The 24561-nt window shown below is 44.2% G+C and overlaps 1 protein-coding gene across 1 annotated transcript; it reads left to right on the top strand.

Annotated features, from left to right (window-relative positions):
- Nucleotides 1–7927: 7927 nt before the first annotated feature.
- Nucleotides 7928–24078, top strand: LOC311140151 (tumor necrosis factor receptor superfamily member 16-like). Its single transcript, XM_084175091.1, has 6 exons — nucleotides 7928–8499; nucleotides 16716–16848; nucleotides 16980–17345; nucleotides 20836–21061; nucleotides 21285–21427; nucleotides 21693–24078. Exons 1-6 carry the CDS (start codon nucleotides 8458–8460, stop codon nucleotides 22013–22015), a joined length of 1233 nt encoding a protein of 410 aa, XP_084031217.1. The 5' UTR covers nucleotides 7928–8457; the 3' UTR covers nucleotides 22016–24078.
- The last annotated feature ends 483 nt before the right edge of the window (nucleotides 24079–24561 follow it).

Here is a 24561-nt window from a genome sequence, read left to right as displayed (position 1 = left end):
AACCCAGATTCGTGCGTGGGACTGCCAGATGGTGATGCGTGATTCATCACTCCAGAGAACACGTTTCCACTGCTCCAGAGACCAATGGTGGCGAGCTTTACAAATCAAATCAAATCAAATTGTATTTGTCACATGCGCCGAATACAACAGGTGTAGACCTCACCGTAAAATGCTTACTTACAAGCCCTTAACCAACAATGCAGTTCAAGAAATAGAGTTAAGAAAATATTTACTAAATAAACTGAAGTTAAAAAATAATTAAAGTTACACAATAAAATAACAAGAACGAGGCTATATACAGGGGGTAACGGTACCGAGTCAATGTGCGGGGGTACAGGTTAGTCGAGGTAATTTGTACATGTAGGTAGGGGTAAAGTGACTATGCATAGATAATAAACAGCGAGTAGCAGCAGTGTAAAAACAAAGGGGGGTTGGTCAATGTAAATAGTCTGGGTGGCCATTTGATTAATTGTTCAGCAGTCTTATGGCTTGGGGGTAGAAGCTATTAAGGAGCCTTTTGGACCTAGACTTGGCGCTCCGGTACCGCTTGCCGTGCGGTAGCAGAGAGAACAGTCTATGACTTGGGTGACTGGAGTCTTTGACAATTTTTTGGGCCTTCCTCTGACAAAGCCTAGTATATAGGTCCTGTATGGCAGGAAGCTTGGCCCCAGTGATGTACTGGGCCGTACGCACTACCCTCTGTAGAGCCTTACGGTCAGATGCCTAGCAGTTACCATACCAGGTGGTGATGCAACTGTTCAGGATGCTCTTGATGGTGCAGCTGGGGACCCATGCCAAATCTTTTTAGTTTCCTGAGAGGGAAAAGGTGTTGTCATGCCCTCTTCACGATTGTCTTGGTGTGTTTGGACCATAAAAGTTTGGAACTTGAAACTCTCGACCCGCTCCACTACAGCCCTTTCAATGTGAATGGGAGCGTGTTCAGCCCTCCTTTTCCTGTAGTCCATGATCAGCTCCTTTGTCTTGCTCACGTTGAGGGAGAGGTTGTTGTCCTGGCACCACATGGCCAGGTCTCTGACCTCCTCCCTATAGGCTGTTTCATCGTTGTCGGTGATCAGGCCTACCACTGTTGTGTCGTCAGCAAACTTAATGATGGTGTTGGAGTCGTGCTTGGCCACGCAGTCGTGGGTGAACAGGGAGTACAGGAGGGGACTGAGCACACACCCCTGAGGGGCCCCCGTGTTGAAGATCAGCGTGGCAGATGTGTTGTTGCCTACCCTTACCACCTGGGGACAGCCCGTCAGGAAGTCCAGGATCCAGTTGCAGAGGGAGGTGTTTAGTCCCAGGGTCCTTAGCTTAGTGATGAGCTTTGTGGGCACTATGGTGTTGAACGCTGAGCTGTAGTCAATGAACAGCATTCTCACGTAGGTGTTCCTTTTGTCCAGGTGGGAAAGGGCAGTGTGGGGTGCGATTGTGATTGCGTTATCTGTGGATCTGTTGGGGCGGTATGCGAATTGGAGTGGGTCTAGGGTCTTGGGCACAGGGACTATGGTGTTATGCTTGAAACATGTAGGTATTACAGGGAGAGGTTAAAAATGTCAGTGAAGACACATCAAATCAAATGTTATTTGCCACGTGCGCTGAATACAACAGGTGTAGACCTTAGAGTAAAATACGTACTTACAAGCCCTTAACCAACAATGCAGTTATTAAGAAAATAAAAAAAGTGTTAAGCGCATGCTCTGAGAACACGTCCTGGTAATCCGTCTGGCCCTGTGGCCTTGTGAATGTTGACCTGTTTAAAGGTCTTGCTCACATCGGCTACGGCGAGCGGGATCACACAGTCGTCCGGAACAGCTGGTGCTTTCATGCATGCTTCAGTGTTGCTTGCCTCGACGTGAGCATAAAAGGCATTTACACCACTCCAGCCGACGTTTGGCATTGCGCATGGTGATCTTAGGCTTGTGTGCGGCTGCTCGGCCATAGAAACCCATTTCATGAAGCTCCCGACGAACAGTTCTTGTGCTGACGTTGCTTCCAGAGGCAGTTTGAAACTTGGTAGTGAGTGTTGCAACCGAGGACAGACAGTTTTTACACGCTTCAGCACTCGCCGGTCCCGTTCTGTGAGCTTGTGTGGCCTACCAATTCACGGCTGAGCCGTTGTTGCTCCTAGAAGTTTCCACTTCACAATAACAGCACTTACAGTTGACCGGGGCAGCTCTAGCAGGGCAGAAATTTGACGAACTGACTTGTTGGAAAGGTGGCATCCTATGACGGTGCCACATTGAACGTCACTGAGCTCTTCCGTATGGGCCATTCTACTGCCAATATTTGTCTATGGAGATTACATGGCTGTGTGCTCGATTTTATACACCTGTCAGCAACGGATGTGACTGAAATAGCCGAATCCACTAATTCGAAGGGGTGACCACACACTTTTGTATATATAGTGTAGGTACATGCTTATTAAAGTATATGTTGTATACAAATTATATAGGATAATTAGGATGTCAATATATAATATTGTAACCTAGCACTTGTAATACCAGTAAGTAGGCTAAGCTCTACTGTAGTAGCCTGTCGAAGCACAAACACTGATATTTAGCTTAGGCCTATTAGTTGGAATCAGAGGTCATCCATTTTATGGGTGTGACCCAGGCATGCAGAAAGTAGCAGCATTTAAAGTTAATGTTAGATCTTTTAAAGGATTTATAAGATAAACATTGGGTGAATGACACACCTTGTAAATAGTTAGGAAGGCACCACACAGGGGGGTCCTGTGACTTCAGAGGGGGACAAATGGAGACATCGCTCAGACACAATAGCAGTAGCACATTAAAGACTGTCTGCCTGAAAGAGACAGAAGAGAAGAGGCAGCAAGGAAAGGAAAATCAACAGAGAAGGTCACTGATATGTTACAACTCTGGTAAGCTACCGTTGGTACGTCCCAATGGCACCCTATTCCCTATCTACTGCACTACATTTGACCAGGGCACTATATAGGGAATAGGGTACCATTTGGGACGTAACAATAGGCTACTGTAATGTAGCCTAGACTACATTCTAGGCTACTAAAATTAAGAAGTAACTGAAATAATTTATGTATAGAGGTAGCTTGTCCAAAAACCCCAAAATATAGAGGCTATACCATATGCCTTCCCTGAATATTTGATATCAGTTTAAATAATGTCTGGGCTATTACATGTATATTCCAGTCATTAGCGGAAGCTGTTATCCAAAGCGACTTACAAATAGTGCATTAATTAAATAGCCCAGACATTATTTAGGCCTTAGCTAAATGTCAGTGTTTGTGCTTCGATAGTACAGCTTAGCCTATTTAGCGGTATTACAAGTGTTAGGTTACAATATTATACAGTACCAGTCAAAAGTTTGGACACACCTACTCATTCAAGGGTTTTTCTTTATTTTTACTATTTTCTACATTGTATAATAGTGAAGACATCAAAACTATGAAATAACACATCATGTAGTAACCAAAAAAGTGTTTTCAAGATATATTTTATATTTGAGTTTCTTAAAATAGCCACCCTTTGCCTTGATGACTGCTTTGCACACACTCTTGGCATTCTCTCAACCAGCTTCACCTGGAATGCTTTTCCAACAGTCTTGAAGGAGTTCCCACATATGCTGAGCACTTGTTGGCAGCTTTTCCGTCACTCTGCCGTCCGACTCATTCCAAACCATCTCAATTGGGTTGAGGTCGGGGGATTGTGGAGGCCAGGTCATCTGATGCAGCACTCCATCACTCTCCTTCTTGATAAAATAGCCCTTACACAGCCTGGAGGTGTGGTGGGTCATTGTCCTGTTGAAAAACAAATGATAGTCCCACTAAGCCCAAACCAGATGGGATGGCGTATCGCTGCAGAATGCTATGGTAGCCATGCTGGTTAAGTGTGCCTTGAATTCTAAATATATCACAGACAGTGTCACCAACAAAGCACCCTCACACATTTACATTACATTTTAGTCATTTAGCAGATGCTCTTATCCAGAGCGACTTACAGTTAGTGAGTGCACACATTTTTTCATACTGGCCCCCCGTGGGAATCGAACCCACAACCCTGGCATTGCAAACGCCATGCTCTACCAACTGAGCTACACGGGGCCAACACCTCCTCCTCCATGCTTTACGGTGGGAACTACACATGCGGAGATCATCCATTCACTCACACCACGTCTCACAAAGACACGCCGGTTGGAACCAAAAATCTCCAATTTGGACTCCAGACCAAAGGACAAATTTCCACCGGTCTATTCTTGGTCCAAGCAGGTCTCTTCTTCTTATTGGTGACCTTTAGTAGTGGTTTCTTAGCAGCAATTCGACCATGAAGGCCTGATTCACGCAGTCTCCTCTGAACAGTTGATGTTGAGATGTGTCTGTTACTTGAACTCTGTGAAGCATTTATTTGGGCTGCAATTTCTGAGGCTGGTAACTCTAATGAACTTATCCTCTGCAGCAGAGGTAACTTTGGTCTTCCATTCCTGTGGCGGTCCTCATGAGAGCCAGTTTCATCATAGCGCTTTATGGTTTTTGCGATTGCACTTGAAGAAACTTTCAAAGTGCCATCACTAATACATTAGAGACTGCTGCTGCCTATTGAAATCACTGGCCACTTAAAGAAATGGAACACTAGTCACGTTAATAATGTTTACATATCTTGCACTACTCATCTCATATGGATATACTGCATTCTATTATATAATATTCTACTGTATCTTAGTCCATGCCGCTCTGTCATTGCTTGTCCATATATGTATATATTCTTAAATTCCATTCCTTACTAGATTTGTGTGTATTGGGTATATGTTGTGAAATTGTTAGATATTATTTGTTAGATATTACTGCACTGTCGGAGGTAGAAGCACAAGCATTTCGCTACACCCGCAATAACATCTGGTAAACACGTGTATGTGACAAATAAAATTTGATTTGATTTTAAAGTTCTTGACATTTTCCGTATTGACTGACCTTCATGTCTTAAAGTAATGATGGACTGTCGTTTCTCTTTGCTTATTTGAGCTGTTCTTGCCATAATATGGACTTGCTCTTTTGCCAAATAGGGCTATCTTCTGTATACCCCCCCTACCTTGTCACAACAAAACTGATTGGCTCAAACGCATTAAGAAGGAAAGAAATTATCTATGTGGTCCTCTGTAGCTCAGCTGGTAGAGCACGGCGCTTGTAACGCCAAGGTAGTGGGTTCGATACCCGGGACCACCCATACACAAAAATGTATGCACGCATGACTGTAAGTCGCTTTGGATAAAAGCGTCTGCTAAATGGCATATTATTATTATTATTATTCTTATTATTATTAAATTCCACAAATTAACTTTTAAGAAGGCACACCTGTTAATTGAAATGCATTCCAGGTGACTACCTCATGAAGCTGGTTGAGAGAATGCCAAGAGTGTGCAAAGCAGTCATCAAGGCAAAGGGTGGCTATTTGCAGAATCTCTAATATACAATATATTGTGAATTTTTTAACACTGTTTTTTAAAATTATTTAATTTTTAATTATTATTTATATTTATTTATATTTATTATTATTTTATTTTTTTTTGGGGGGGGGGGGAATGGATCAGCTTAATATTGCAGATAGATTGTATCTTCTATCAATGTAATTGTCTGCATCACTTCCAATCCCCCATGTTTTTTTTTTTTTTTTTTTTATATATATACTCCCCTTTATTACTTTTCAACCCCACCATCCTTTCCCTACTTGGAGTAAATTAGTGAACAACAATGCCCAGGCCTCTACTTCCGGTCTATACTTACTATCTACACCTTATGGACAGAGTTAATTTTACAATAATTCTATTATAAATATATATATATATATTTTTTTTTTTTTTTTTTGCTCCTGAACTACTTCTACTCTCAACCTCTCCGATCATTTTCATGATGTCCATCCGGTTTGCTTCTATATGCCATATCTTTCTAACTGTGCTCTTTCCCAAAAGCTCCCAACATACAACCTATATACTTATTATGGACACAGTATGCTTACATTATTAGCTATCTTTGTTATTATTTGTTGTTATTTGTTATTAGTCCCACCCTTCAACTCTATTCAATACCTCCCATCTATCTCTTAACACCATCCATATAGGATTTCTATTTGCCATATATATTTCAACCGTACTGTGATGTTTTACAAAAGTTCTGAACCTTTCTATTCTCATTGTTTCTACAGATTGTGAATTAAAAATAAAAAAAATTGCTAAAAGTATTATTATATTATTGATTGATTGACTATGACTTTTCAGATCACCCAGTAATGCTATCTGCAAGGTTAGTTCCAGGTAAATATTGCAATCCTTTAGCCATTCCTGGACCTGTGTCCAAAAACAAGCTACAAATGGACAGAACCAAAACAAATGATCTAATGATTCTGTCTCTTCACAGCAAAATCTGCAGAGCTGGGAAGATTGTATCCCCCATATAAATAACATTCTATTGGTAGCAATAATTTTATATAATAATTTAAATTGAAATATTCTAATTTTTTGAAGCCGGTGTCGTTTTGCGTGTCAGTTCATAAACACTATGCCATGGGATCGGTACGTCAAAGATCTCTTCCCAACTATTTTGCAATCTATATGGGACGGCTGTCAATCCTTTGGTCCTTAAGTGAAACTGATATACTTTTTTATTTATCACAGTTTTCCTTAACCAATTATGTTCTTTAATGCAAGGCCGACAGACAAGTTCCTTACTTTCTCCCCCTTCCACTTTCCTCTTCCACTTTTGCGGTAAGGCTGCAATTATTTGGTTGTAATTTTGGGTAGAGCAGACATTTCCATATGTTTTTGTTAGCTGCATGTGCGACATAACTCCACCAGTCCTACCGATGATATCATTTACGAAGATTATACCTTTTTTAAACATTCTGTCAAAAAATAAAGTTTTTTTGTCAATTAGTATATTTGAATTTAACCACAATATTTGTTGCATTATTTGTTCTGTCGTTTCTGGAGGATTAAATTGAAATTGCAACCAACTTTCTATGGCTTGTTTTAGAAATAGTGACATTTGGGAGATTACTTCCTTTTCAAATAACTGAAAGTGAGAGGTTGTAATCTGAATAAAGGGGAAAAGGCCTTTCTTGAACATTGGGTGAGACAATCTTACTAATTTGCTTGAGAACCAGTTCGGATTTAAGTATAACTTTTGTATGACTGAAGCTTTTAGTGATAGGTCTAATGCTTTAATATTTAATCATTTCTATCCTCCGAATTCATATTCATTATATAAATATGCTCTTTTAATTTTGTCTGGCTTGCCGTTCAATATTTTTTTCTCATATAATTTAAAAAACTGTTCGCTAGGCGTAGGCAAGACCATAAGCAAATAGGTCAACTGGGATAATACTAAAGAGTTAATCAGGGTGATTTTTCCACACTGTTTACTACATGATTCCAAATGTGTTATTTCATAGTTTTGATGTCTTCACTATTATTCTACAATGAAAAATTGTAAAAAAATAAATAAAGAAAAACCCTTGAATGAGTAGGTGTGTCCAAACGTTTGACTTGTAGTGTACATTGAATCCTAATTATCCTATATACTTTATATACAACATATTATAATTTTATAAGCACGTACTTGTTTACCTATATACAAAAAATATAGGCTATTATTTGTGTTATTTATGTTAATAAGAAAGACAGTCTCTTGGAAAAATAACAAGGGTTTTAAAAATTAAGACCGCAAAATACAGCCTAGGCTACATAAAAGTCCGACCTTCCATTTTTTAAACAGAATCCAAAGGCAATTTCCGTAATTTATCCCCTTTGTTAATTACAGGGTATCAAGTTTCTTTACCATTTGAATATCACTTCAATGTGTTTATTGCCGTCGCGTATCAGCCAATCACAAAGCGAGGACGGGGCTCCTGCGGTAGAGAGCTGTAGGCGTTGATAGTGAACCAAGCGCTTGACGTTTGGGGCCAAAACGCTGCGCTTCAGACTCACACACTGCAAGAGGAACATGCCAACAAAGATTGAAGTGTGACTCAACTGTAGGGAATGTAACAAAGAAACTGTCTACGGTAAAAGTAGATTGTGTGTAGCCTAAAGTAGAGGATTGTTACTGTTTTCCTGACGTTTGCTTTCATGAAAGTTGATTTCACTGATGAGAAGCGGCACTCGGACTAACGTTAGCTGTTGAGTTTTGAGGCAATTCTTCTGCGGCACTCGGACTAACGTTAGCTGTTGATTTTTGGGGCAATTTTTCTTCTACGGTATGTGTAGGATACTTTGATGCTGTTCAAAAAATGCTGTCATTTTGTCGTGTTCTTGTTACATTTCAAAGTGGTGGCGTGACAGCTGCGAATAATTTTTAGGAACCGAGGTGCGCTTTTTTGGCATCTATCTCACGGAGTAGGCTATTGAAGTCTTCTTGGATCCCGAATACTTTTGAAAGGGTATAGCCAACTCATTGTACGGGATTCTCTATCGGTGAAGAACCGGAATATGGCTGCGGCTTTTGTCTGCACACTTTTTCTGCTCGTGAAGGTAAGTGTCATGTCGCTCCTATTCCTGATATACATAGGCTGTAACTCACTAATAGATCTCATAGGCTACTGTACAGTAAAACACGAATATATCAATTCCGTCCCTGTTATTTTCTGTTGACAGTGCCATCCAACACGAGGTGAATTCAGTAATGTGCGTAAAGCGATTGATTTTGGCTAAATTGTAACGACGTTGGAATTACGCGCGCGCTACATTGCAATTACATGCCTTGCATCTTGATTGTGTTACATTGTAATCTAGCCTTCTCTCACTCTACGTTGACAGTGTTCTGTATAGCTGCAGTATGTGACGTATCGCCATCATCTACCTCTCTCCTGCTTCTACTCAGAGATAAACTCTGCTTTTCTTTTCTAATCTTAGTTGATCTTGCTTACCAATTGATAAGACTTAGTAATATAAACGTCAATGATAAGACTGTGTAATTTAAACGTCAATGCAGGTAGTTAAAGTGATAAGAGAGATTTGATCTGTACAGATCAAAGTGTCAAAATAATCCTTTCCACAGCTGGAGCAGAGGACAATTTGACACTCATCTCCTTTCAACTCCAATAGACCTGAGGGCCTGTAGTAGAGAGGAGAGGCCGCAGCTCATGTCTTGTCATGTTCCCAGGGCCTAACCCTTTCTTCAAGATCAAAGCACTAGAGATAAAACGCCATCAGATCATTATATGCTCTGCATCGACCCTGGAAAGATATGTATCTGTTTAATAAGGGGATAATATCAACAAACGTTCCGTTTAAATGGAAAACAAAATATATATATTTTTAAAAGTTTCGGTTCCCCAAAACGCACCTTTGTTTGAAAAGAAAAAATGGAAAAGAAAAAACGTATCCAATTGTGTTTCTCTGCTTAATATGAATGTTTTTTCTAATCTCAATTTATTGAAGTCATTATACTTCTCATTGAGTCACACTGGCCCACTAATGTTAATGGTTTGTTTGTCCAAGGTTCTCTGTTACATTACCGAACTCTATTGCAATTCATAGATAGTGCCAGAGTCGTTCCTTGCGGCAATTTCTGGGAGAAATGCGTCATGAGTTAAACTATTGCTGGGGTTTGGATATCCGGAGCAAAGCAATTATAATAATTTTCTCTCAGTCTGTGGAGAGAGAAGGGGCACCCTGTTTGTAACAGAACAGTAAAGTGAATTTCCATTTAGACGCTAAGCAAATTTCTGTAGGGGGTATGAGATTGGTTTTCACTTGAACTCCCGACCACCGCTTTGCTTTCCCACAGCGACATGTTTTATGAGAGAGACAGTAGTAAGTCAGCATTTTGAGAACTTTAATAATATATTGGAATCCTGCTTGTTAGTCTGCAGTGGCATGGCTATTGGTATCCAGCAGTTTGTCATGTTGTTAGGAGGAGATGGATAGCTCAGCATATTCCCTGACTGGAACAAAACAAACAACATGGTAAAAAAAAAAAAAAAAGGTCCAGATTCCTAACTTTGACTTTTTAAAGATGACCTGCTACTGCTGATGACAGTAATCAGATGGAAATAATGGACCAGGCAGACAGGAAAGCAGCTCTAGTTCCACCCCCCACCCTCCCTCCCCATCTCTTTGCCTTAGTGGATATGTCCCAAATGGCACCCTATTGCCAATATAGTGCACTACTTTTGACCAGGGCTGATAGGTCCACGTTTTGACAAGGGCCGATAGGATAATGAGTAATGGAGGCGATTATGTCAAATCAAATCGAATCAAATGTTATTTGTTACATGCGCCGAATACAACAGGTGTAGACCTTACTGTGAAATGCTTACTTACAAGCCCTTAACCAACAATGCAGTTAAAGAAATAGAGTTAAGAAAATATTTACTAAATAAACTAAAGTAAAAAATAAATAATAACACAATAAAATAACAATAACAAGGCTATATACAGGGGGTACCGGTACCGAGTCAATGTACGGGGGTACGGGTTAGTGGAGGTAATTTGTACATGTAGGTAGGGGCAAAGTGACTATGCATAGATAATAAACAGCGAGTAGCAGCAGTGTAAAAACAAAAGGGGGGGGGGGGGGTTGGTCAATGTAAATAGTTGTGCGTCCCAAATGGCACCCTTTTCCCTATATAGTGCACTACAGGGCTCTCCTGTTCCTCTGTCTGCTGGAGGCATCAGGGTGGAGGTGGTGACACCACGCTGCTGTCCCCACGCTTCTGTTAATGCTGCTGTCCCCAGGGTGTCAGGGTGGAGGTGGAGGTGGTGACACCACGCTGCTGTTAATGCATCTGTCCCCAGGGTGTCAGGGTCGGTGTCAGGGTGGAGGTGGAGGTGGTGACACCACGCTGCTGTTAATGCTGCTGTCCCCAGGGTGTCAGGGTCGGTGTCAGGGTGGAGGTGGAGGCGGTGACACCACGCTGCTGTTAATGCTGCTGTCCCCAGGGTGTCAGGGTGGAGGTGGAGGTGGTGACACCACGCTGCTGTTAATGCATCTGTCCCCAGGGTGTCAGGGTCGGTGTCAGGGTGGAGGTGGAGGTGGTGACACCACGCTGCTGTTAATGCTGCTGTCCCCAGGGTGTCAGGGTCGGTGTCAGGGTGGAGGTGGAGGCGGTGACACCACGCTGCTGTTAATGCTGCTGTCCCCAGGGTGTCAGGGTGGAGGTGGAGGTGGTGACACCACGCTGCTGTTAATGCATCTGTCCCCAGGGTGTCAGGGTCGGTGTCAGGGTGGAGGTGGTGACACCACGCTGCTGTTAATGCTGCTGTCCCCAGGGTGTCAGGGTCGGTGTCAGGGTGGAGGTGGAGGTGGTGACAACACGCTGCTGTTAATGCATCTGTCCCCAGGGTGTCAGGGTCGGTGTCAGGGTGGAGGTGGAGGTGGTGACACCACGCTGCTGTTAATGCTGCTGTCCCCAGGGTGTCAGGGTCGGTGTCAGGGTGGAGGTGGTGACACCACGCTGCTGTTAATGCTGCTGTCCCCAGGGTGTGAGGGTCAGGGGTCAGTGTCAGTGCTGAGAGAGAGCCCCTGCCTCCTGGGGCTCCCCACCCTTTCATGTGCTCATCACTCACACGTGGAAACTCTAGGCTGCTGCAGCCAAGGAGTCATGCATCATATCAAATGGGATCACACTTCAAAAAGGCCCAAGGGTGGCTTTAGGGTGTGTGTGTGTGTGTGTGTGTGTGTGTGTGTGTGTGTGTGACTGCATGCTTATGAGTGTACGTGCGCTTGTGTGTGCGTGTGTGTGCATTGCTTATGTGTGTGTGTTGACGGAGTGACTGTGACAGCCGTGGAGTTCATAGCCCCTTTTGAAAGCAGATAGGTCTCCATGGTGGTCTCCTCTCACCAGGGAATCAACTCCTCTACTACCGAAGTGGAGAGAACAACTGCAGCCCCTCAACTCTCTCCAGTGGCCCTGGAGGAGACCGATCAGGTCTGTGTTCTCTTTCCTCATGGTCCTTGAGCCAAGGAGGTGTCGACAGTGTAGGCTGCATGTGTCTGTATATAAACAAGTCCTGAGCTACCACATAACCGTCTGAAAAGAGTTTATATAGGCTAGCATAACAGAACAGTACACAATGATTCTAATTTAGTGCATAATCAAAATTCTAACAAGTCAGCACTTTTTTTGGAACAAGATTCCACTCTGATGTCATATGCAAATCAGCTCACTTTAGATGTTGACTTTCTCAACTGCCTGTTCCCGTTCCGTAGGCTAGTACTGAGATATTTTACACAGGTCACACATTCCTACTGAGGTCCATAAATCGGAGCTCTGTCAGTCCCAGTCCTGATTACTGTGGTCATTAAGCCCCGGGCAGTGTGGATGTTCGCCCACACACACTTTCTCACACACACGCACACACTCCACCCCTTAAACTGGTGCACGGAGGGGAATATTTAATTCTATATTTGGTCAGCAGTAGAGGAAATGCCAATGGGTCCGTCTCTGCAGAGCAAAGTAGAGCTGGAGTGGACCCTGTCTGGACTTTCTCTCCTTAGTGTGTGCGTGTGTGTGCGTGCGTGTGCGTGTGCGTGTGTGTGTGTGTGTGTGTGTGTGTGTGTGCTGTTGCCAGCCTCCGTCTCTGGTCTATAACATGATGAAGCAGCAGTTGGAGACGCTACCAGACAGCATCGCTGCCACAAAATATGTATCATTCAGTGGATGGATAATTGTATGTGTGGGGTACAGAGATGAGGTAGTCATTTAAAAATCACGTTAAACACTATTATTGCGCACAGAGTCCATGCAACTTATTATGTGACTTGTTAAGCAAATGTTTACTCCTGAACTTATTTAAGCTTGCCATAACAAAGGGGTTGAATACTTATTGACTCAACATTTCAGCTTTTCATTTTTAATTAATTTGTAAAAAAATTGTAAAAACGTAATTCCACTTTGACATTATGGAGTATAGTGTGAAGGCCAGTGACACAAAATCTGTATTTAATCCATTTTAAATTCAGGCTGTAACACAACAAAACTTGGAAAAAGTCAAGGGGTGTGAATACTTTCAGAAGGCACTGTATGTTCTCAATTTTAAATGATACCAGTAGACAATGTATATGAGGCAACCCATATACCAGATTTTGTACATGCCATTTAAGTGCTGACATTTTATTTCATTCATTTTAGCAATGTTGCTAGCAAAAAGGTTGCAGTTGTTCCCATAGATAGACAGTACACGGTTGCTCTATGTATCACTGACCCTGGATAAGCTAGCAACTTGGCAAACACAGCTAACCTTTTAGGTCAATAATATGCTGTTTTTATACAATTTTTGTTGGCTTTATAATTGTGAGAGAAATGTAACTAGCTAGTAGTTAGTTATACCTGGGTAGCTTACAAGGTTAGCTGACTTTTCTCAAAATGAACCTCATTGTGGCTAGCTACTTCTTGTCTCATCGTGCTAGCCTTTATAGCCAAATATCACTTCAGAAACTTCAAACTTAAAAATATCGATATGGCCAGCATTCTCTCCTCTTGCTGCAGCTTTTACATTTTACATTTTAGTCATTTAGCAGACGCTCTTAACCAGAGCGACTTACAGGAGCAATTAGGGTTAAGTGCCTTGCTCAAGGGCACATTAACGTCATTTAGCAGACGCTCTTAGCCAGAGCGACTCACAAATTGGTGCGTTCACCCTATAGCCAGTGGGATAACCACTTTACAATTTGGGGGGGGGGGGGGGGGGTTAGAAGGAATACTTTATCCTATCCCAGGTATTCCTTAAAGAGGTGGGGTTTCAGATGTCTCCGGAAGGTGGTGAGTGACTCCGCTGTCCTGGCATCGTGAGGGAGCTTGTTCCACCATTGGGGTGCCAGAGCAGCGAACAGTTTTGACTGGGCTGAGCGGGAGCTGTGCTTCCGCAGAGGAAGGGGAGCCAGCAGGCCAGAGCTTTAGCTCATCTCGAAACAACAGAGAAATGCTGTGAAAACCAGCGTGCTGCAAACGTTCTAAAATGTTTTGTCACCAGTGCTTGTTTTGTTGCCATTTTTTTGTCCTCGCACACGGTTGCTCCTACAGCACTAATCTGGTGAGCACTTTTGGAGCTCCGCCCCAAGCAAGGCATTTGATTGGTTTGACATGTAGTGAGGCGTCACTGATTTACACCGAGTTCTGACCCCTCTTTAGCTGATTTCTGCCATGGAACTTCCACAGGCTTCCCGTTTTAGGGAGCCTGGTTTGCGACAAGGCTTGTGCATCTCAAATGGCACCCTATAGGAAGGACTCTGATCAAAATAAGTGCACTATGTAGGGAATAGGGTGCCATTTGGGACACAGCCTAAATACACGGCCATTGAAATAGACTAGAAGCCATTAGCCAAGCTCTTCTCACTCCATGTGATGGTCCATTCTTACATTTACATTTTGGTCATTTAGCAGACACTCTTATCCAGAGTGATTTACAGTCAGTGATCATTTAGCAGACACTCATATCCAGAGTGATGTACAGTCAGTGCATTCAACTAAGGTAGGTAAAACAACCACATATCCCAGTGATAAGACAACCACAGATCACTGTAGAAGCTCATGTGATCTCTGAGATGAATACCTGTTGAAACTGAGCCCCCATCATCCTGATACTGCAGATCTGCGCTGGCTGAGGTTCGCATGTTGTCTGGCTCCTCAGATAGTGGTGCAATAAAGCCTCTGTGCTGTTGTTCTTGGAATGAAACGTGCCCTCTTTCCCCTTAAAAGCTGTTTACTTTCTAGTGGTGGAATTGTTTTAGTGCAGCTTTGTGACTGGAATGATGGCATGGTGTGTGTGTGTGTGTGTGTGTGTGTTTCCGTGCGTGCATGTGTGCGTCCGTGTTTGCGTTTGTGTGTGTGTGTGTGTGCGTTGGTTCCTGTGTGTGTTGGGCTTGTTGGAGGCTCCACATGTTGACACACGCTGCTCCTTGGAGCAGACATCAGAGACAGAGGTGTGTCCCAAATGACACCCTATTCCCTACGTAGTGCACTAGTTTTGACCTGAGCCCTATTGGCCCTTGTTAAAAGTAGTGTACTATATAGGGAATAGGGTGTAATTTGGGATACAGTCAGAGAGACATCAGAGGGTTGTTTAGCTGTTAGCAGGAGGTCAGTTGTTAGACATCTGTTAGTTCCTGCCTGACTGCCATCAGGCTCCAGGGATAGTGGCTAGTGGACCAATCTGCACTCAACATGGGCATTTCAGATGTGTGCTGTAGATGAGGGCCTTGATGGGGGGAGGGGAGGAGTGTGTGTGTAAATCTCTTGTTCTCAGACAGAGTGAGGGGAGGGAGGGACACACACACACACACACACACACACACACACACACACACACACACACACACACACACACACACACACACACACACACACACCTGCAGGACATCAAAGGCCCCCTCTCACCATAACAGACACACACATGCTGGGCTGCAGGGGCTAACTGACACCTCCGCCTGGGGCTACAACCGTCTCCCCTCCCCCTCCCCCTCCCTCCCTTCCTCCCACCCCTCGCTGTGTCTGAGGACAAGAGACTTAGACACACACAAACATTGTGACTATAATGTCATTCACACCCATGTGGAATGTGTCAGTGTGGGAGGAAGGAAGCACTTCTACTCCTTCCTTCGTCCTCTCATGTCTCTCAGTGTATTCCTTCTCCTTTGGGTTTTATTCTTTCCATGGGTCTAAAGCCATCTGATTAAAGCCATCTGATTAAAGCCATCTGATTTAAAGCCAGTCCCTCCTGCAAGGCTGACTAGGCTCTATAAGCCCTTAGGAATGTCTGATGGATCCCTCATGTCTAACACACACTGGGTCTGCCTCCCAAATTGCACCCTATTCCCTATAGAGTGCACAACTTTGAGGAGAGCCCGACGAGCCCTATGGGCCCTGTTCAAAAGTAGTGCACTATAAAGGGAATAGGGTGTTATATGGGACATAGGCTGGCCCCTCCATTACCCGGCCGGTGCAGATAAGCGCTCAGCACTCTGAAGAAATGAAAACAGAGCCAGATCAAAATATAAAAATGACTATTTTCAATACGCCCACCTTCTCCCCATTCTTTCCGTCCGATGGCGAGGCAGGTAGAGGGGTGTGTGTGTGTAAGTGATTTTCTGATTTCCACACATCTGGAACGAACTTTGAGGACTTCTTTTTTAGGCTTTGGTTGGTGGAACTGGACTGGCCTTGACTGAGACCAGCAGAGAGATATGCTTGTGCCCTTACTCCTCCAAACATAACCTGTCCCCATAGCTTCCATCCTAGTCTTGAGCATGTCTATGTGTTGGCTTGTCCCCATAGCTTCCATCCTAGTCTTGAGCATGTCTATGTGTTGGCTTGTCCCCATAGCTTCCATCCTAGTCTTGAGCATGTCTATGTGTTGGCTTGTCCCCATAGCTTCCATCCTAGTCTTGAGCATGTCTATGTGTTGGCTTGTCCCCATAGCTTCCATCCTAGTCTTGAGCATGTCTATGTGTTGGCTTGTCACAACCACTTACCACTTATCAGTTTGATCTATAAAATAGTTCCCTCATCACTGGCATCTGCAGCACCTAGAGAACACCACTTACTTTACCTTACCTTATCTTACCTTCATCTTAGCATTGCTCTTTGTGGCCCTGGTGCTATCTATCTATCTATCTATCTATCTATCTATCTATCTATCTATCTATCTATCTATCTATCTATCTATCTGTCTATCTGTCTATCTGTCTGTCTGTCTTTCTTATCTGATAATTGATGCTAAGCTAACTGTTTTGTTTCTCCTTCCAGGTTGCCCTGGGAGATGCCTGTGTCAGTGGGCAGTTCAGCCAGTCAGGGGAGTGCTGTAGCCACTGCCCCCCAGGCCATGGGGTGGAGGTAGAGTGTGGGATGGAGGACACCAAGTGCCAGCCTTGCCCTGAGGGTGAGTCATGGAGGCAATAGGGTTCAGATGCTGTTGCCTGTGCCATTCCTCCAGTAGACTTACAACCACGGTACATACATATTGATAATACCGTGAGATACATTCAAATCAACTATACCTGTATGTTCCAGGAACGTTCTCCCCATCAGACGGTCTCTCCCCGTGCCTCCCCTGTGCCCGCTGCCCGGCTGGCATCCCAGAGCTGGCCTCCTGCAGCGCCACCCTGGATACCCACTGTGACTGTGACGAGCACTTCTACCTATGGCGGGATGGGACGAGCGTGGCGGGGCTGTGTGCCGCCTGCACTATGTGCGGGCGAGGCGAGGGGGCGGTGAGGCCGTGCGGTGCCCAGGGGAACACCCAGTGCCAACCATGCCGCCAGGGAACGTTCTCAGAGGAGAAGAGTAACACCAAGCCATGCCAGGCGTGCTCTCAGTGCTCTGACACCGAGGTGGAGATCAGAGCCTGCCAGCTCAACTCTGACACTCTCTGCATGGGTGAGTCTCTGTGTGTGGTGTGTGTGTGTATGTATGGACTTATAGTTGACCAGGGCAGAAATTTGACGAACTGACTTGTTGGAAAGGTGGCATCCTATGACGGTGCCACGTTGAAAGTCACTGAGCTCTTCAGTAAGGCCGTTCTACTGCCAATTTTTGTCTATGGAGATTGCATGGCTGTGTGCTCGGTTTTATACACGTGTCAGCAAAGGGTGTGGCTGAAATAGCCGAATCGACTAATTTGAAGGGGTGTCCACATACTTTTGTATATATAGTGTCTGTTTCCCATTCCAATAAAGCACCTTTGAATGAGAGAGAGAGAGAGAGAGAGGACATGTGGCCAACACCTGTACCCCTACCTAATCTGAACACTTAGCAACACTCTTGAGGAAACATGAGCACAGGCCAACAGAGAAAAAAACACTCTTAAGTGCTGCAGTCAAATGGCTCGGAGCCGACAGCTCTTAAATTGGGCCTAACAACCTAACTACCCCAGACCAGACCCCAGGGCCTTGGCACGCCGGTGACCCCAACATGGTAACCGCTCACTGGGCTCCAAATGACCAAGCCTTTGCCTAGTGGCCTGGATCTCCCCAGGAGTCTGGCCATCTGAACACACACAGGTCACCCCATCTGACCCTGTGGAGGTCAGGGGAGTCCCCAGCAGTGTTTGATCCTAAAATAGGCTGGCTGTAGAAGGGGTAAGGAGGGGTTTGGGGGGGGAGCTGACTGGGTCAGAGGGGGCTGGTAGCTGACTAGGTCAGAGGGGGCTGGTAGCTGGCAGGGTCAGAGGGGGCTGGTAGCTGGCAGGGTCAGAGGGGGCTGGTAGCTGACTGGGTCAGAGGGGGCTGGTAGCTGGCAGGGTCAGAGGGGGCTGGTAGCTGGCAGGGTCAGAGGGGGCTGGTAGCTGGCAGGGTCAGAGGGGGCTGGTAGCTGGCAGGGTCAGAGGGGGCTGGTAGCTGGCAGGGTCAGAGGGGGCTGGTAGCTGGCAGGCCCTCACAGACTACTGCTGCTGGGTTATTTCAGGCAACAAGGTTCAGATAGTTAGTTAGTTAGTTAGTTAGTAGTGTTACCAAATATGTTCACAGTGTCTGTCTGTGTCTCTGTGTCTCTCTGTCTGTGTCTGTCTGTCTGTCTGTGTCTGTCTGTGTCTCTGTGTCTGTCTGTGTCTCTGTGTCTGTCTGTCTGTGTCTGTCTGTGTCTCTGTGTCTGTCTGTCTGTGTATCTGTGTCTGTCTGTGTCTGTGTCTGTCTGTGTCTCTGTGTCTGTCTGTGTCTCTGTGTCTGTCTGTGTCTCTGTGTTTGTGTGTCTGTGTTTGTGTGTCTGTGTCTCTGTGTCTGTCTGTGTCTCTGTGTCTGTCTGTGTCTCTGTGTCTGTCTGTGTCTGTGTCTCTGTGTCTCTGTGTCTGTATGTGTCTCTGTGTCTGTCTGTGTCTCTGTGTCTGTCTGTATGTTTGTGTGTCTGTATCAACTGTAGGTATGACAACCATCACATGTTATACACTGTCATTGACTTATTATCAACAACAAAAAACATTGTGCCAATGGTAGATGTGTCGAGGCTTGATTATATGTTGAGACAGGTATAAGGACAGGGCAGTTATGTCATTGATTAGATGTTGAGACATGGATAAGGACAGGGCAGATATGTCATTGATTAGATGTTGAGACATGGATAAGGACAGGGCAGATATGTAATTGACTAGATGTTGAGACATGGATAAGGACAGGGCAGATATGTCATTGATTAGATGTTGAGACAGGGATAAGGACAGGGCAGATATGTCATTGATTAGATGTTGAGACAGGGACAGGGCAGATATGTCATTGATTAGATGTTGAGACAGGGATAAGGACAGGGCAGATATGTCATTGATTAGATGTTGAGACATGGATAAGGACAGGGCAGATATGTCATTGATTAGATGTTGAGACAGGGATAAGGACAGGGCAGATATGTCATTGATTAGATGTTGAGACATGGATAAGGACAGGGCAGATATGTAATTGACTAGATGTTGAGACATGGATAAGGACAGGGCAGATATGTCATTGATTAGATGTTGAGACAGGGATAAGGACAGGGCAGATATGTCATTGATTAGATGTTGAGACATGGATAAGGACAGGGCAGATATGTAATTGACTAGATGTTGAGACATGGATAAGGACAGGGCAGATATGTAATTGACTAGATGTTGAGACATGGATAAGGACAGGGCAGATATGTCATTGATTAGATGTTGAGACAGGGATAAGGACAGGGCAGATATGTCATTGATTAGATGTTGAGACATGGATAAGGACAGGGCAGATATGTAATTGACTAGATGTTGAGACATGGATAAGGACAGGGCAGATATGTCATTGATTAGATGTTGAGACAGGGATAAGGACAGGGCAGATATGTCATTGATTAGATGTTGAGACAGGGACAGGGCAGATATGTCATTGATTAGATGTTGAGACAGGGATAAGGACAGGGCAGATATGTCATTGATTAGATGTTGAGACAGGGATAAGGGCAGATATGTCATTGATTAGATGTTGAGACAGGGATAAGAACAGGACAAATATGTCATTGATTAGATGTTGAGACAGGGATAAGGACAGATATGTCATTGATTAGATGTTGAGACAGGGATAAGGACAGGGCAGATATGTCATTGAATAGATGTTGAGACAGGGATAAGGACAGGGCAGATATGTCATTGATTAGATGTTGAGACAGGGATAAGGACAGGGCAGATATGTCATTGATTAGATGTTGAGACAGGGATAAGGACAGGACAAATATGTCATTGATTAGATGTTGAGACGGATAAGGACAGGGCAGATATGTCATTGATTAGATGTTGAGACGGATAAGGACAGGACAGATATGTCATTGATTAGATGTTGAGACGGATAAGGACAGGACAGATATGTCATTGATTAGATGTTGAGACAGGGATAAGGACAGGGCAGATATGTCATTGATTAGATGTTGAGACAGGGATAAGGACAGGACAAATATGTCATTGATTAGATGTTGAGACGGATAAGGACAGGACAGATATGTCATTGATTAGATGTTGAGACGGATAAGGACAGGGCAGATATGTCATTGATTAGATGTTGAGACAGGGATGAGGACAGGACAGATATGTCATTGATTAGATGTTGAGACAGGGATAAGGACAGGGCAGATATGTCATTGATTAGATGTTGAGACAGGGATGAGGACAGGACAGATATGTCATTGATTAGATGTTGAGACAGGGATAAGGACAGGGCAGATATGTCATTGATTAGATGTTGCGACAGGGATGAGGACAGGGCAGATAGGTCATTGATTAGATGTTGAGACAGGGATAAGGACAGATATGTCATTGATTAGATGTTGAGACAGGGATAAGGACAGATATGTCAAGTGGCCTCCTATCTTTAGTGTTTCCTTCATGGTTCAGTGGTTCTCTAATCAACAGTCTCCCATCTCTCTCCACCTACAGATAAGAAGCTCCACATCCTGTCTCGTCCCCCTGAGTCTGACGGCCCTCTGGCTGCTCCTCGCCTGCCTGGGTTAGGGTTGGTGGATAATGATGAGGAGGGGGACGAGGCCAGCCCTGCCCCTGGGTTCACCCCTCAGGATGATGGGAGCAGGAACAACATCCTGGTCTACGTTTCTGTTCTGGCTGCCGTGGTGCTGGGCCTGCTGCTCTACGTCGCCTACAAGTGGTGAGTTCACAGGAGACACGCTGCATTCTCATTGGCTGCATCCTGATTCTCCTCATTTCTCCCAAATGGATTTTGAAGCATTGCATTGGTGTAAGCATTGGCTAGAGGGAGTTTGCAAGCCTTTCGATTTCCGTCATGTATTTCTGTTCTAGGTTGTGATAAAATGATCCTGTTGTTATGTTTAGTAAAGAGTGTAAAAGTGTTTCCTCCCATCTCTCGTCAGCTGGACGTCATATAAGCAGAAGCAGGCGTTGAGTAAAGCCCGTGCTGCAGAGCTGGGGACGACTCCTGAAGGAGAGAAACTCCACAGTGACAGCGGAGTGTTCCTGGACTCACACAGCCTGCAGGATAGCCAACCAAGCAAAGGTAACAACAAACAGCCATCTCAAGACTACAACGGAATCGGTTTCACTGCACTTTTACTTGAGTGAGAACAGAGGCCCAAGTTGAATATATGTTCTAATCTCTCTCAATTTACAGCACATTTGGCATTTAGCAGATACTCTTATCCAGAACAACTTACAGTCAGAGGTCTTTTCTAACTGGCTTTTCTCATCTATTATAACTGTTGAATGGAGTTGTGACTATCTGTGTCTGTTGTTGTGTATTCTAACCCCCCCCCCCCCCCCAGGTAGTAAGAGGGACAGTAAGCAGGACAGCCGGCTGTACATCAACCTGCCCCCCCACAGACAGGAGGAGGTGGAGCGTCTTCTCCAGGAGGGGGGCGAGGGCCGCGGAGGCTCCTGGAGGATCCTGGGGACAGCGCTGGGTTACGAGCCCGAGCTGATGGACCTGTTTGGGCGCGGCGAGGCCCCTGTACACACCCTCCTCTCCAACTGGGCCCAGCAGGAGGGCTCCACCCTGGGACTGCTGTGCTCAGCGCTGGCCCGCATCGAGAGGCCCGACGTGGCCGCCGCCCTCACCTGCCCTGGCCAGGGGGTGTCTGTGGTCTGAGGGGGGAAGCCAGGTCTGCGTCCCAAATGGCACCCTATTCCCTATATAGTGCACTACTGGTAAGGTAATGGGCCCTGGTCAAAGGTAGTGCACTACATAGTGAGCCACGCAGCCCCAGAGCCTTCCTCAGCCTTTCTCATGAGCCTGATAAAACTGGGTTGCGTTCATTACAAACCAAAACGGAAGAAAACGGACTGAATCAGGGAGGGACGACCTGAACTTGAACCAGTTGTTTTCGTTTTCCGTTGTGAAAACCTACTGCTGCGGTGTGTACTAATGAATACGACCCTTGTGGACTTAGGAGAGGATGGATTGGGCAAACAGCCCACCTTCTCTCCCAGTGGGATAGCATGGCATGCCAGGGGATGTACTCTTGACTTCCCCATAACGCCTCAGAAATTTGAACTGAAGAGGGCAGTGGAAGGGTTGTTGCTGGTTCGTTGGGCTGGTTCATCCTCTATTCGAAATGTACAGTATATCCACCATCCTTCCAGTATATATATATTTTAAAAAATGACCATACTTGTGCATAGTCTGCCCAAGCGTTCTAGGAATGGGTATTTATTTGCAGCAATGTCAGGAGGATCCACTCTCTTTCCTGATTTGTTTTGCAGCAATGTGAGGAGGATGCACAACAGCTGACTCTAACTAACTGAACAGGCATGGGAACCAGATACTCTGTGGAACATTCTTTAGAACATGGAATAAAGGCATTCTGTTCATATTAACAATCAGTCATGAATTTTAAAGACCATTGTAAATATTTGATCATAGATTCATTGTAATACAGTGTTAGAAAGGTTTTCAAGCATGAAGGGGCAACCGCGAACATAGTTGACTGAAGCAACATAGCATACATGATGACTCTCTCTCTCTCTCAGCTCTTAGCCACTCTCTCTTAAAGACATTGGGAGCCCTCAAGTCAGTAATGTACTATCAGCATTGCTAATCACCGTCTCTCTCCTATCATGGTTTCTGGTGTGGCTTGCTATCCAGAACGTTATTGTTATGTAACAATCAATCACTTATTTTTGTCTATATTCTAAAACGTCATGTGTATTTTTTGTAAGATGTTGTTTCATATAATAAAATGCTTTTGAAGGTATGAGTGAGTGAGAGTCAAACGGTGCTCTCTGAGCTTGTTGTGTTACATGTTCTGACAAGTACAGTGGTTTCAGTCCTACCTGAACGTAAAAGCAAGCAGCTACCTGCTCTGTGGTAGTTTATACTGAAGATAATCAATGGGCGTCTTTGTTCTTTGTTTGTTTCAGTAACTTAACAGGAGTGTGACTTGTAACATAAATTAAACAAGTATGTGGTCATGCCAAGTCAGAGGAAAGTATAATAGGCTTTCATTTAATTCTCACCATTAGTACTGAATCTGAGGAGACTTCCATTTAACTCTCACCATTAGTACTGAATCTGAGGAGACTTCCATTTAACTCTCACCATTAGTACTGAATCTGAGGAGACTTCCATTTAACTCTCACCATTAGTACTGAATCTGAGGAGACTTCCATTTAACTCTCACCATTAGTACTGAATCTGAGGAGACTTCCATTTAACTCTCACCATTAGTACTGAATCTGAGGAGACTTCCATTTAACTCTCACCATTAGTACTGAATCTGAGGAGACTTCCATTTAACTCTCACCATTAGTACTGAATCTGAGGAGACTTCCATTTAACTCTCACCATTAGTACTGAATCTGAGGAGACTTCCATTTAACTCTCACCATTAGTACTGAATCTGAGGAGACTTCCATTTAACTCTCACCATTAGTACTGAATCTGAGGAGACTTCCATTTAACTCTCACCATTAGTACTGAATCTGAGGAGACTTCCATTTAACTCTCACCATTATTACTGAATCTGAGGAATATAATTTTATACTAGGAACAAGTGAATTTGTTTTTCCACAGAATGACCAAAGGGCACATATGGAGATGTCATAATAATTTACAGTTATTAAATGTTGGTCTTGAATGAATCATAATACAACTCTTTGTAACTGTTCTATTAAATATTCTTAAATAAAACCGCTTGATGGGTCACACAGTTAGGAGGTTTGGATTTAGGAGGGTATTTAAAGGGTTTGGGGCAGATACAGTATTAGGAGGGTATTTAAAGGGTTTGGGGCAGATACAGTATTAGGAGCGTATTTAAAGGGTTTGGGGCAGATACAGTATTAGGAGCGTATTTAAAGGGTTTGAGGCAGATACAGTATTAGGAGCGTATTTAAAGGGTTTGGGGCAGATACAGTATTAGGAGCGTATTTAAAGGGTTTGGGGCAGATACAGTATTAGGAGCGTATTTAAAGGGTTTGGGGCAGATACAGTATTAGGAGCGTATTTAAAGGGTTTGGGGCAGATACAGTATTAGGAGCGTATTTAAAGGGTTTGGGGCAGATACAGTATTAGGAGGGTATTTAAAGGGTTTGGGGCAGATACAGTATTAGGAGGGTATTTAAAGGGTTTGGGGCAGATACAGTATTAGGAGCGTATTTAAAGGGTTTGGGGCAGATACGGTATTAGGAGGGTATTTA

The sequence above is a fragment of the Coregonus lavaretus genome (assembly GCF_964263955.1).
Source record: "Coregonus lavaretus genome assembly, chromosome: 13".
In the NCBI taxonomy this organism is placed as follows: Eukaryota; Metazoa; Chordata; class Actinopteri; order Salmoniformes; family Salmonidae; genus Coregonus; species Coregonus lavaretus.
The sequence above is the reverse complement of the archived record's forward strand: the minus strand, read 5'-3'. Positions and strand labels throughout refer to the sequence as shown.